We start from the raw sequence: 14,718 nt of genomic DNA, 5'->3' as shown, positions 1-14,718 counted from the left end.
TACAGTTAAGTTGATGCATTGTTGTGGATCTAACCATTGCAGGTTTCTCGACTGAAATTTGGCCATGGACTGACTGTCTTGGTACCAAACTTTGGGCCCATATGTATCCTCACAATAATAGGCACTGAAACTATACATTGCTCGACGTTTAATTTGCAGAAATTACAATTGAAACTTAAATCATTCGATTAACTGAAAACATTGAAAAATTGGTTCTTTTTAACAGTTTCTTCTAGTATGGAGAGTTAGGCCAAATTATTTGTTTAAATCATGAAATTAACAGATGTCATTATGCAAACAATACTTTTGACAAAACTGTTAATTACTTTGGAATTAATTAAGCACAAAATCAGATCTGATGTTATATTCTTTAAAACTAAGGGCCAACCTTTCTCTTAAAATGAAAATGCAGATTACACTCATGTATGTTAATAGTAATTAGTCAAAGATGAAAAAAAAAGGATTTTTAAGGAAGCAGATGACAAAACAAGAGGGGAAGTAAAAATATCCCAGTTTACTTCATCACATCATCCCCTCATTGGATTGACCAGATAGATATTGCAAATAACTAACTGGGCAATTCAGCGACTACAAGTGACCCCAGACATTGGGTTTTACCATCTACCCACAAATTTATACTTATATGAACTGACCATATGAATATCCTTATACAAAATATTTACATACAGTGTATTGTAAAATTGCACAAAATATCCACAAGTTTTGCATATTGCAGTTCACTTTTTTTAGACAGAAAATTTCATGTGCTCCATGTTCAGTATTTTTCACAAGCACTTTCAGACTTTTAATGACCTTTTACACATTTTCTCACCATGTTGTCCATGCCTTCAACAGGTCCAAGTGGCAGGTAGTAAGGAAATGCACTGCTCAGTTCCCTTGGAGGTGGTTCTCCTCTGCCACAGCACATAAAAAAATTAGACAAAATACAGTACTTCAGTAGACTCACTTTTACTTTTAAATGTAAGGAGAAACACTAGTGGCAAATAATGGCCATTACTTCATAAATAAATACATTACAAAGTTCTCATAATCTCACAATAATTAGCACTGAAATTGACTGTAGTATGAAAGGTGTCAAGTAGAAAGAAAATTAAAATCAAATGCACATTACACTGCAAAACATTACCCTAAGTAATAACTGTCTGAAACTGGTTAGACTTAAAAGATTTGGCTGTCTTTCCTATTTGCAAAATAGCAAAAACTCAAGCTGTGCAGTAGCATAGATATACTAATCATCATGTTTTGAAAAAAGAATAGTGTCACCATCACATAACGTAATTACTACTCAGGTCAAAATTAAGGGAATGGAAGTTGTACCAAATCATTGTCCCACTTCTCAAATCAACTCTGAGCACTACTCTCATTCAAATCCTCACAAAATCACGAAATGTTACCGAATATTCACATCAATCTAGCAACACAGTTATCAGTTAATCAGCAGACTTACTGTTCTTCATTTCAGTATTACCGCTTTAAGCTCATAATTCCTCAGAACACAAACAGAAGTTTTCAGATTACCTATAGATCCGATAATGCAGCATTGAATGACTTGTACTCACTAAAATATTGTTCTCTCTGTTAGGCTCTCATTCCCAGCTGCAGTGTCATGAATTGCACAATATGCACAGTACCCAATGCTGCCTAGTTCAAAATTTGATCACCCAATATAGTTACACCACATTTATTTGTACACAGTTATCTTTTTCATTATTCCTGTCTGTCAGCTCTATTATTTTACTTATCTTTCTTACCTTGTTAGCTAGTGGAGTGGATGCATTCTCAAAAACTATCTCTGCTGCAGAGACAGGCTCCCTAACCATTAAGATCCTAACATCAATCATTATTTTATTGTTTCATTATCTAATAAATAAACACCTTCTCTGCTAATCCACTGGAAAATAGATTCTACTGCAGAAACATTCCACAGCAACAGATCCTTATGCTAAGGCAAACTTAACTCTCGTTACTGATCAGACAAAATTATCACTTAGAAAAACTGTTATCTCACTGTGTTCTATCAAACTGCTTAAGCCTGAAGGGTGATAACACAAACCAATCTTGCTTGTTCTTTCCACACATATTACTCCAGGCAACTATGTTTACAGTTGTAATTCCTTAATTTTTGAAAAAAAGGCTGTACCATGACACACTTCTGTAGGTTAGATAGGTACCTCCATACACCGAATGCATTGAACACAAACACTCCTATTATACCACAATTAATATTAATAACTTAGTATTCAAAATGGTGTTTACTGCGTACTGCCTCTGCTGCCACACCAGTGAGCTGATTACTTCAGATGCTAATTATCCTCCACATATGCTGACAACTTTCATTTTCAATTTACCTTACCTCTTTGTTAGACAGAAATTCTTTAACCATGGTACCAATTTACTTTCTTCCATCCTCTTATGATTTCATTGCTTATAACTAACACAATGTAATATACATATACACACAGATAACACTAGATAAACATTTTGCATATTATTTCAATACTAAAGTATCCTGCTGCACAAAATCACATGAAAGTAGGAGACAGAATAATTCTGATTCAGTTATAAACTACAGCTAGGATAGGAGAAGAGTTACTACCTCAGGAAACATGAAAAATGAGACAGACAGTTGGGGTAAAGCATTAATCCACAAAGTGAATCCAACACAGAATGTTGAACCCCATACTTGCTAATTGCACAAGGAATTAGTCCCACATATTACATCTATGTTGAGATTTTGGATCACCAACAAACTGCACTCCAACAGCCACTCTGGCAATTGCACAGTTAATGGTAGCGCTTGTTTCACACTCTTTGTTAGCTTACCAGTAGCACCAATAATTTATATTCCAGAAACATGCATCACTACTACACCCTCTGTATTCTTAATAGATTCAAAAAATGCCTGTGAAATATCATTCAAATCACGACCACTGTTCAGCAAACACTTAACATGAATACCTTGTACATTTGCTGTTATTACAGGGTGTCACACTTCCTTTTTACTGACCATGTGGTCTTCTTCATACAACAAATCCTTTTTAATCTTTTCCCTAGAAAAACTGTCATCCTGCTTACCAAAATAATTATTAGACACAGTCAAATGACATATAGCATGGTTCTCTTCCTCATTACCACTTTAAACTCTTATCTCTTCATTAGACCTAATATTATCCTCCTTTGTTCTTTCTTTACTTATCACATTCCGTCATTATTGATTGTAAATTTAAATACCTCATCCCCACTACTACTGGATTTGTCATAGCTATCATCATTACAACTGGTGTCAGAATCAGACCCACTTTCACTTTCTCTATGCTTTAGATTTTGTACCTCTTCCATCTTTGTCTCCATTTCACTCAATTTTGAATTTAAATTTTCATTTACTTTTACTTGTTTTTCCTCTACCACTACTGCACACTTAGTTTCTATCTCCATTTCAAATTCATTTTTAATCTGATTGATTTGGTGCTCAAGTTTCACACTATTTTTAGCACAAAATTTCCTGGCTGCTTTGACTACATCTTTACACTGTTTTTCGGAAGCTTCCAACATCCTACCTTACTCATCACAAAGCTTCTTTCTCTCTTCTACATATTTACTACTCACCAATGTTAATTTCTCATTAGTGTTATGTGCTACTGTCTTTATCTTTTCATCACAATCTTTAGCTACCGTCTCAACCGTGTTATTTAATTCTGAAAGATTAGAGCTGACTGCCTGAATCTCCTTTTTAATCTCTTTCTTCAGTTTGTCCTTTAAGCTAACCATGTCAGTTCTGATGCTATTGTTTTCTTTTCCACTCTATTAATACCTTCTTTCATACTACTTTCCACCCTATTAATGTCTTATTTCATACTACTTTCCACCCTATAATGTCTTATTTCATACAGATACTACTCAGACTACTCATAATTTGCCTTAACATTGCTTTGAAATTTCCATCTGCCGCAAACTTTTGCTGTTGCTGACTTTCGCTACTAGGTTCCGTCTTCTTAACCTTAACTATCTCACCCACTTTGGTACTGTTTTCGTCCATTTCGCTCACATCACCAAACAACGTATATGACACTTTTATCATTTCATCTGCAATAGGACTTTTGTCCCCATCATTCAAAGTTACATTCTTATCTGATTTATAACCACCATGGTCTACAGACCAGTCTCCTGTTGTTCCATGTCTCCCATCACACTGTCTTGTTCGTTAAGGCCAATCATTATGCATCACTTAATATGAAATGGCTTTTGCTATGAATTACCTTGTTTTTAGTCACTCGTCTGCTGCTGCTGCACTGGTCATCTCGATTTATCGTCTGCATGGCTGCTGCAAGTTGTAATTCTCTTGGTGAGGCGTCTTGTTTATCTCGGTCAGCTGTGTCAACCTGTGTGCTGATTGGCTGCTCCTGTACTCAATGGCTGCTTCCATAGAACCTGCTCTCTGATTGGCTGCTGTCATACTGCAGCCATGAAACCCAAGCACTGATTGGCTGTTGCATCTCCTCCATTTAAATCACTGTCACCCACACGAGTTCACTGTCAAAGTTTGTGAGTCCCAATTTATTGTGCCCACATAAGTAGTCTTCACCTGGGACACCACATGTGATGTTGGCCTACTTTATTTCCTTGTTGATGGTCCTTAGTGTCGATGTACTGCATTGCTATACGGGCTGGAAAATGGAGGGTGGAAGTCAAACACTGACTACTTTAAATGATGTAGCCGACAGGTGCACATTTGCGTTTCACTGTTCTTTACTTTCACTGTTCACAATTCCCCCAATAATACACAGTTATGTGCCCAGTGCACTATTGTTTAACTTTCGGTAAGCCTCATTAATAGTTTGCAGGTAAACATCCACATACTGCTAGAATAATTTACTGTTGAACATCTATGAGCAATAAAAGCCTAACTACACATTTCACAGTTCTGGAAGAATAAAAAGGTACGTATGGAACAGACACTGTCATTGTTTTAACACACAGCCTAATTGTGTTACACTTATTTCACAGTTAAGTTGATGCGTTGTTGTTGATCTAACCATTATGGGTTTCTCGTCTGAAATTCTGCCAGGGACTGACTGTCTCGGGACCAAAAATTGGGCCCATGCATAGCATCACAATAATAGGCACTGAAGCTATACATTGTTCTATGTTTAATTTACAGAAATTACAAATGAAACTTAACTCATTTGATTAACTGAATACGTCAAAAAATTGGTTCTTTTTAACAGTTTCTTCTACTATGGAGAGAGGGCCAAATTATTTGTTTAAATGATGAAATTAACAGATATCATTATGCAAACAATACTTTTGACAAAACTGTTAATTATTTTGGAATTAATTAAGGGCTGGCTTAAGTAACTGTTTTCAAATAGATCCAAATAGATCCTTTGAGAATACTACTAGTTGTTCCTCCAAATGTTTACAATTATTACAGAATATATGTTTGTTTATACGTCAACAATACAATTTAAGTTACAAAACAATCACTGATTTCACCCTATAGTGAAAGTATTAACTAGGAATAATCAAAATAAATTAAAAAATCAATTACATACATAAAACTAAGCACAGAATTAGATCTGGTGTTATATTCTTTAAAACTGAGGACCAACCTTTCTCTTATATGAAAGTGCAGATTATACTCACATATGTTAATTATCATGTCCTCCTTGCCGTGTCCAGTGACAGTGACTCCATCAGTCGTTTAGTCCATATTGTGGTGGGCTCGGATGTGTGGAGCTTTCATTTATCCTCCAAGTTCATGTGTTAGTAGTAAGAGATGAAAAAAAATGAATTTTTAAGGAGGCAGATGGCAAAACAAGAGGTGAAGTAAAAATATCCCAGCTTGCTTCGTCACAACTTTATTACTGTCTCATGTAACTATTCTTCCCTTCATTCTCTTAAATAATGCCTCTCACTCCATTAATATTATGAGTGGAGAAATGAGTCTTCATTTACTGTGTGAGGTCAGTACGCATCAGATATAATAGCCACCAAGTTTCTCATATAGTCTTACACTGTAGTAATAATAATAATAATAATAATAATAATAATAATAATTATTATTATTATTGTTATTGTTATTGTTATTATTATTATTGTTATTGATGGCACTTTGCTACTTTCCTAATGAAGTGTCATTGAAGTCGGAAATTCAGTGTAACAAGAGTTTCCCATTAGCACTGACATTATTCAAAATTTGTGTGGAGGAAGCACTTAGACTTTAAGAGCAAATGTGGAGACATGGGAGTCCCTGTGGAGGATGCAATCTGGTACACACGTCTCTTCACTGATGACCATGTCATTGTAGCAGAAGACCAGGATGATTCTGAGTACATGCTTCGGAAGTTAAAAAATGAGTGTGAGAGATGGGGCCTCACAATTAGTCTGGAAAAACCGATTATCTGAAGGTTGGCGACAATACCATAGAGGCCTGTAGGTTAGAGCCAGTCAGATAAGGGGATAGACACTGAGGTTCTGAGCCATATTTTACACTGAGCTGACAAAAGCCATGGGATACCTCCTAATATTGTGTCGGACCTTCTTTTGCCCGGTGTAGTACATCAGTTCGACAAAGTATGAACTCAGCAAACTGTTGGAAGTTCCATGCAAAAATATTGAGCCATGCTGCCTCTATAACCATCCATAATTGTGAAAGTGTTGCCAGTGCATGGGTTTTTTGCACATACTGACTTCTCGATTATGTCCCATAAATGTTTGATGGGATTCATGTTGGGCAGTCTGGGTGGCCAAATAATTTGCTTGAATTGCGCAGAATGTTCCTCAAAACAATCACAACAGTTTTGTGCTGGTTACATGACAGATTCCCATCCACAGAAATCCATTGTTGTTTGGGAACATGAAGTCCATAAATGGATTCAAATAATCTCCAAGTAGCTGAACGTAAGTTCCCATCTCCGCAGTTCCGAGGGACTGGTGTTGGGTGGGAGAAGCCAAATGGCACATAACGGTGTAGCAGGTTCCTAGGTCCCTAGAATTACGCTGGAGGGCATGCTCTGCTACTCGGTATTGGACATCTCCTAAGCGGATAGTTCGTCTGTGCCCGCATGAACGGGGAACTTGCACTCCAACACATCCTTTCATCCCGCCATCCCCCTGGACTAAACCTACGTTAACCAACCTCACTCCCATTTACTCTTCAGTCTTCTCCTCTTTCCCTTTCCTTTTTTTTTTTTTTTTTTGCCATTCACACATCTTTTCATCCTAGATAGTTGCGTTTATCGTTATACTATATACCTCTTTACTTTTGTAAGCATCCTCTTTGGTTTGAAGATGGCACAGTACTCACAGTAGAAGATCTTTGGCTTCCCTCTGACACCCATGCCTCCATCTTTGCTACCCTCCCTGTTTACCTTTCCCCTGTTGCTTCATAACGTGGGTTGTCATTAACTGAATCCACTTTCCCTTCTTCCCCTTTTTTCCCCTCTCTCCTCCCTGACAAAAGAACAAAGTTCCGAAAGCTAGGATACGTAAATTTTCTGTTCTGTTTTGTGTATCTATTGGCTGTACTGAGCTGAGGTAAGTATTGGCCAGCCCCTCTATCACTTTGTTAGTTTTTCTATAGTTTAATGAACATATATGTCTTTCTGCTTGTTTTAGTTTTACTTTGTTAACCATTGTTGCCACAACTGTGTCATGGTCACTGACACCAGTTTCGACATGGACATCCTCAAAGAGGCCAGGTCTATTTGTTGCCATTAGATCCAATATATTTCAGTCATGAGTGGGATTCCTAACTATCTGTTCTAGGTAGTTTTCAGAAAAGGCATGTAGTAAAGTTTCGCAGGATGTCTATATCATGCCTACTATCATGTAATTTTCCCAATTAATTGTTGGATGATTAAAGTCTCCACTGATGATTACAGTATGATTGGGGAACATATGTACAAGTGACCTGTTTTCTCTGAAGTTTTTGGTTACATCAGGAGATGAGCCTGGTGGGCGATAGAAGGATCCAGTTATCACTTTATGACCACCCCTGATATTGAGTCTTGCTCAAACAGTCTCACATCCAGCTTCAATTTATATCTATGTGGATTTGAGTTTTTTGTCTACTGCGATAAATACACTCCTTCATTTCCCATTTGCTTATCCTTTCGATGTACACTTAAATTTTCCCCAAAAATCTCACTGCTAATAATTTCAGGTTTCAACCAGCTCTCTGAGCTTCACTGCTTTTCATTAGTGCTTCAAAATGTGGCGCTTTGTTGTGAATGGTTCGGCTGTTTACTATAAGGATTTTAACACACTCACCCGTGGGAGGCATTTCTTTCAATCTTACACTGATATTTCTGAGTTTCCTACAGCTATTGTTATCTGGATTGGATGGAGAGTCACCTAATATAACGGATAAGTTCATCATATGTTCCACATTAATTTCTATAGTTACTTCTCGTAGTGTTGCATGTCAGTTAGCACTGACAACACTACCCAAAAGCCGCTGCCCTCAGTCGTTAAGTGAAGGCCATCGCACTGCATTGCCTGTGGTGAGAGATAATACCTGAAATTTGGTATTCTCAGCACACCCTTGACACTGTGTCTATGAGTATTGGATTTCCTAACAATTTCTGAAACTGAATGTCCCATGCGTCTAACTCCAACTATCATTCTGCTTTCAGAGTGTGTTAATTACCATCATGTGGCCATAATCACATTGGAAACCTTTGACAAGAATCACCTGAGTATAAATAACTGCTCCGCCAATGCATTGCCCTTTTATGCTTTGTGTATGCGATATTATTGCCATCTGATGGTCTGTTCAGAAAATTCTAGAACTTTATCCACAAAATCTTTCTGTGCTTATCTTTCACTTATTGTGAATGATTTCCTTCAAAGTACTTTTTTCCACAATAGATACACTGCTCCCAATGCCATTTCCAGTTCCAGAAGCAGTTTTAGTATGCCCCTTGTCAGGTCGTATGAAATGCTGTCTGCAGATTTTCTTTTATCTCATTTGTTGTTGCAAATCTTCATGCTTTCAGTGGGATTTTCAATTTTGAAATAAAAAGAGCTGCAGGAGCCAGGTCTGGGGAGTACAGAGGATGAGGTAGCAAAGTGATTTCGTTTTTTGTGCAATAGTCGCGCACCAACAGAGATGGATGTGCGAGTACATTATCGTGATGCAAGAGCCATGAATTGTCCGCTACATTTCAAACTGTTTCCTTCTCACATTTTCTCATAGGTATTGCAACATGTTCTGATTGACAGTTTGTCACTGTGGCACAAATTTTGTTGACTCCTGACACTGAATGTCATCAGTAGATGTTGAAGGGCATCCTGAATGAGGGTCAGCTTTAACTTCCATCTGGCCATTTTTAAACAATGTGAACCATTTGTAACACAAAGTATGGCTTAAACACCCATCACCTTAGGCTTCCTGCATGATTTGGTGTGTGTCTGTAGAGTTTTGTTGAGTTTCATGCAAAATTTAATGCAGACGTTGCTCCTCTAACTCTGCCATTTCTAAATTTGCAAACTGCACAACACAACATTCTACTCAATGCAACACTGAACAATAACTAACAGACATACAACAATGACACTTCGGGCAGTTACACATTATATACAGGTGTGTGCAGAGATGCCAACCGCATTTGCACCAACACACCATCATCACAAAATTACGAATGTTCCAGAATTTTTTGAACATACCTCGTATGTACATATCGCTGTTCCACGTCTTTTGTCAACTCAGTGTAAGTCTTTTAAACCTCGAGTGGGCGCACTGATTTTGATTACAGGAGGGGGTGTGCTGCATATTTTATACACATGTAAAGCATAGCTGTCTCTGTATGTCACCAAGGTAAACATTTATGAGCAGAATCACAGTGTAATTTTAGTTTAATTAAACTATGATAAAAATGTACAGTGTAAGAGTTAAGTCATTTTTTAACTAAACAATAATAAAATAAACTTTCATTGTATCACTGTGTTGCTGCATGCAAGTGTTACTGTGTAGTAATGATCCCCTGGGAATACTAAAGAGAGCAGTTGCATCAGATCAGTGCCAAACACTTATTTAGTTACTAATTATCTCTTACACAACTGCCTCATTAAGGTGTTGTGCTGCTTGCTTGGAATCTGGGTCGTTTTCATGCATGGATTGTACATTTTTTTCTCATCTGCCTCACTGTTTATTTTTAATGCTGCCGCTTTCTTGGATGTATAATAAAATGGCTTAGCTCTATGTTAGTAGAGGTGGGATTGCAACTCTAAAACAACAGTGGAATTATGCAAAACAGTATTATTTGTTGTTGGCCCACTTCATACATAGGCGCACCAGCTCAAGGGTTAAATATCTGGGAGGGTAAGGGATTATGCTATCGTGACATGGAATAAGGGAAGATGACATAAATAATGAAATATGCAAGGCAGGATGGCTGTATGACAACTGAACTTTTTCCTATGGCATAACAAAATAAAAAAAGTACCAAACGGTGATATAATGCTCAGTTTTTGAAAACATTGCTGTGTACAGAGCAGAAATGTGGAAACAAGCTGCTTGCACTATAGATGGACTTGCGGAGACAAAGTTGTGGCATCTCCCAGCTGTACCATGTTTCAAATACCAACATAGGAGAGGCTATGGGCGTTGATAAATCAGTAATAGAGACTGTAGAGATGAAAATCTGAAATTACATGGATATGTAAAAGTATAGAAAGAAGAAAATGTGAACAGTTTGTGAGAGTGAAATACAGGAAGTGAGGGGCAGTACTGGCTTTAAAATACTTGCAAGAGGATTATTATTATTATTATTATTAACTGCCTTTCTTCTCGCTCCATATTTTCATACTGTCTTTTCCTTTATCCTCTTCTTGGCTCATTGTCAATTTTTTTCCTCATTCTTGCCTTGTTATCAGACAATTCTACCATCCCCATCCTTTGTTTTCCACTGTTATTTATCACATGCCCTGCTTTATATTGTATTTATTGGCTCTCTTTTCCTCATGCTGATTTTGACTCATTTCATGCAATGACAACATGTTTTCTTTTGATACACCCATCTCTAGTGACTTTTTCGTCCACTAGACATTAAACCTTAATCTTCCTTACTTCTTCTATACATATGTGGCTGTAATGATTCAGTCCTTGTAATACTGTCATTTTACTATGCTTTGCAAATAAGCTGCTTGAGATTCGTGTTGTTGTTGTTGTGGTCTCTCCATGCTATTCTATCCTGTGCGAGCTTCATCATCTCCCAATAGCCTACATCCTTCTGAATCTGTTTAGTGTATTCATCTCTTGGTCTCCCTCTACGATTTTTACCCCCCACGCTGACCTCTAATACTAAATTGGTGATCCCTTGATGCCTCAGAACATGTCCTACCAACCAATCCCTTCTTCTTGTCAAGTTGTGCCACAAAATTCTCTTCTCCCCAATCCTGTTCAATACTTCCTCATTAGTTATGTGATCTACCCATCTAATCTTCAGCTTTCTTCTGTAGCACCACATTTCAAAAGCTTCTATTCTCTTCTTGTCCAAACTATTTATCGTCCATGTTTCACTTCCATACATGGCTACACTCCATACAAATACTTTCAGAAATGACATTTAAATCTATACTCGATGTTAACAAATTTGTCTTCTTCAGAAACGCTTTCCTTGCCATTGCCAGTATACATTTTATATCCTCTCTACTACCATCATCAGTTACTTTGCTCCCCAAATAGCAAAACTCCTTTACTACTTTAAGTGTCTCATATCCTAATCTAATTCCCTCAGCATCGCCCAACTTAATTCGACTACATTCCATTATCCTCGTTTTGCTTTTGTTGATGTTCATCTTATATCCTCCCTTCAAGACACAGTCCATTCCGTTCAACAGCCCTTCCAAGTCCTTTGCTGTCTCTGACAATGTCACCAGCGAACCTCAAGGTTTTTATTTCTTCTCCATGGATTTTAATACCTACTACAAATTTTCCTTTTGTTTCCTTTACTGCTTGCTTGAGATTCATATAGTTCATAATTTTACCTGAACTTTTTCCACTTCTTCACCCCTAATTTGCATCTTTTGACCTAAAGTAACGAACAGCGTATTACTGACTCTCTTGTTTGTATCTCTTATACCCACAGATCTCTTTCTTTCAAACTTTTTGACAAGTTTCAGTGAAAGACAATTCATATTTGTAATGTCAGACTATACCTTAATGCTCCTGCTACTTTGTTGAATACATTTAGAAATTACTGAGGGGGAGTATTGATGGGAAAGTGAAGTGTAGGATCGTGTAGTACTCTGATATTTAAGATACTTTACTGAAATGGTTTGTAGCTTTTGTCCTTTAACCTGAGATATTCGTGGGTAATTTTTCATCAGCCTAATAGCAGTTTACTGTTCAAAAATCTTTGTTTTCTTTAGTTCATTTAATAAGGGCATCACATACATATTGCACAAAAACCATTTTAAATAGCTAACACAATATCTTAAGTATTGTATGTAATTCATTGTAAATAATGCTAACAGAAGTGTCATTTTTTTGTAGGACTGTGAACCAATTTGGCGTCCCAGAGATAACGCTGTTAAAAAGTTTTGTGAAGAGCATGGAATAATTTGTGTTGAAAAAGTCTCTCACACACTTTGGGATCCTAATGTTGTTATTAAAACGAATGGAGGTACGCCCCCATTAACGTACCAGATGTTCTTGGTAAGTATAAGATATAATTCATTTTAAATTATGTGAATATAAGCGAATAATTTTTTCAGTGGCACTGTAAATATTGATCATTATTTAATTTACGCTCTTGGATTACCCCAAGACCTCTTCATGAAACATGAATTTGAAATGTTGTTTCCACCAGGGAAAAGTTCAGATGTTCATATGAGTTTGGATTCTGTCCATCTGTACTAAACGTTGCATAGAAATTCTATAATAGCCTTTAGCACAGTTGTTTTGCAGTGCAACTGAGCATAACATTGAGACAATTGAGATGGTTCAGTGGTTACAGCATTGTACTATAACACGGGAGGAGAGGGCTTCATGTGCCTCTCCTGCTGTCTAAAATTATGGAGTTTCCCAAAACCACCAAAGTTAAATGCCATGATGGTTGCTTTGAAAAGAGCACAACTGATTTACTCCCACATCCTTGTTTGATCCCAGCTTCTATTCTGTGTCTAATGGCATAGTTGTTAGAGAGATACTGAACCGTAATCGTAATTCCCAACAACAATTGTGTTCCATTTGTTCCTGCTAATGAGCTGAAGGCAGCAATTACAATTTCACATGTAGTCTCTTCTGTCACTCTCAGAGTTATGTTAAGTAATGCTTCATAACTTACGAGCAGAGAAAATGGACATCATTCCATTAGAACTACTGATAGCCGTGGGAGAGCCAGCCCTAACAAAACTCTTCCATCTGGTGAGCAAGATGCATGAGACAGGCAAAATACCCTGAGACTTCAAGAAGAATATAATAATTCCAATCCTAAAGAAAGCAAGTGTTGATACATGTCAAAATTACTGAGCTATCAGTTTAATAAGTCACGGCTGCAAAATACTAACACAAATTTTTTACAGATTAAATGAAAAACCGGTAGAAACCAACCTCGGGAAGATCAGTTTGGATTCTGTAGAAATGTTGGAACACGTGAGGCAATACTGACCATGTGACTCGTCTTAGACGATAGGTTAAGGAAAGGCAAACCTATGTTTCTAGCATTTGTAGGCTTAGAGAAAGCTTTTGACAATGTTGACTGTAACACTCTCATTCAAATTCTGAAGGTGGCAGGGGGTAAAAAAACAGGGTGCGAAAGGTTATTTACAATTTGTGCAGAAACTAGACGGCAGTTATAAGAGTCGAGGGGCATGAAAGGGAAGTAGTGGTTGGGAAGGAAGTGAGACAGAGTTGTAGTCTATCCCCGATGTTATTCAATCTGTGTATTGAGCAAGCAGTAAAGGAAACAAAAGAAAAATTCGAAGTAGGAATTAAAATCCATGGAGAAGAAATAAAAACTTTGAGGTTTGCTGACGACATTGTAATTCTGTCAGAGACAGCAAAGGACCTGGAAGAGCAGATGAACCGAATGGACAGTGTCTTTAAAGAAGGATATAAAGTGACCATCAACAAAAGCAAAACATGGTCAATGGAATGTAGTCGAATTAAATACGACGATGCTGAGGGAATTAGCTTAGGAAATGACCACTTAAAGTAGTAGATGAGTTTTGCTATTTGGGGAGAAAAATAACTGATGGTGGTTGAAGTAGAGAGGGCATAAAATGTAGACTGGCAATGGCAAAGAAAGTGTTTCTGAAGAAGGGAAATTTGTTAACTTCAAGTATAGATTTAAGTGTCAGGAAGTCGTTTCTGAAAGTATTTGTATGGAGTGTAACCATGTATGGAAGTGAAACATGGAAAATAAATAGCTTGGACAAGAAGAGAATAGAAGCTTCTGAAATGTGGTGCCAAAGAAAAATGCTGAAGATTAGATGAATAGATTATGTAGCTAATGAGGAGGTACTGAATAGAATTGGAGAGAAGAGGAATTGGTGGCACAACTTGACTAGAAGAAGGGATTGGTTGGTAGGACACGTTCTGAGTCATCAAGGGATCATCAGTTTAGTATTGGAGGGTAAAAATCATAGAGGGAGACCAAACCATGAATACACCAAACAGATTCAGAAGGATGTAGGTTGCAGTATATACTCCGAGATGAAGACGCTTGCACAGAATAGAGTAGTATGGAT

At 37.2% G+C, this 14,718-nt stretch overlaps 1 protein-coding gene across 2 annotated transcripts in view; it reads left to right on the top strand.

The window, feature by feature from the left end:
- The window catches only part of LOC126335168 (cryptochrome-1), a 109,000-nt gene that overhangs the window by 38,354 nt on the left and 55,928 nt on the right, over positions 1-14,718 (top strand). For both annotated transcript variants that reach the window (XM_049998150.1, XM_049998149.1), the window contains exon 5: positions 12,521-12,682. In XM_049998150.1, the coding sequence (XP_049854107.1) occupies positions 12,521-12,682 (162 nt within the window). The remainder of the gene's footprint in view (positions 1-12,520; positions 12,683-14,718) is intronic.

This window comes from Schistocerca gregaria, chromosome 2 (genome assembly GCF_023897955.1).
Source record: "Schistocerca gregaria isolate iqSchGreg1 chromosome 2, iqSchGreg1.2, whole genome shotgun sequence".
In the NCBI taxonomy this organism is placed as follows: domain Eukaryota; kingdom Metazoa; phylum Arthropoda; class Insecta; order Orthoptera; family Acrididae; genus Schistocerca; species Schistocerca gregaria.
The sequence above is the reverse complement of the archived record's forward strand: the minus strand, read 5'-3'. Positions and strand labels throughout refer to the sequence as shown.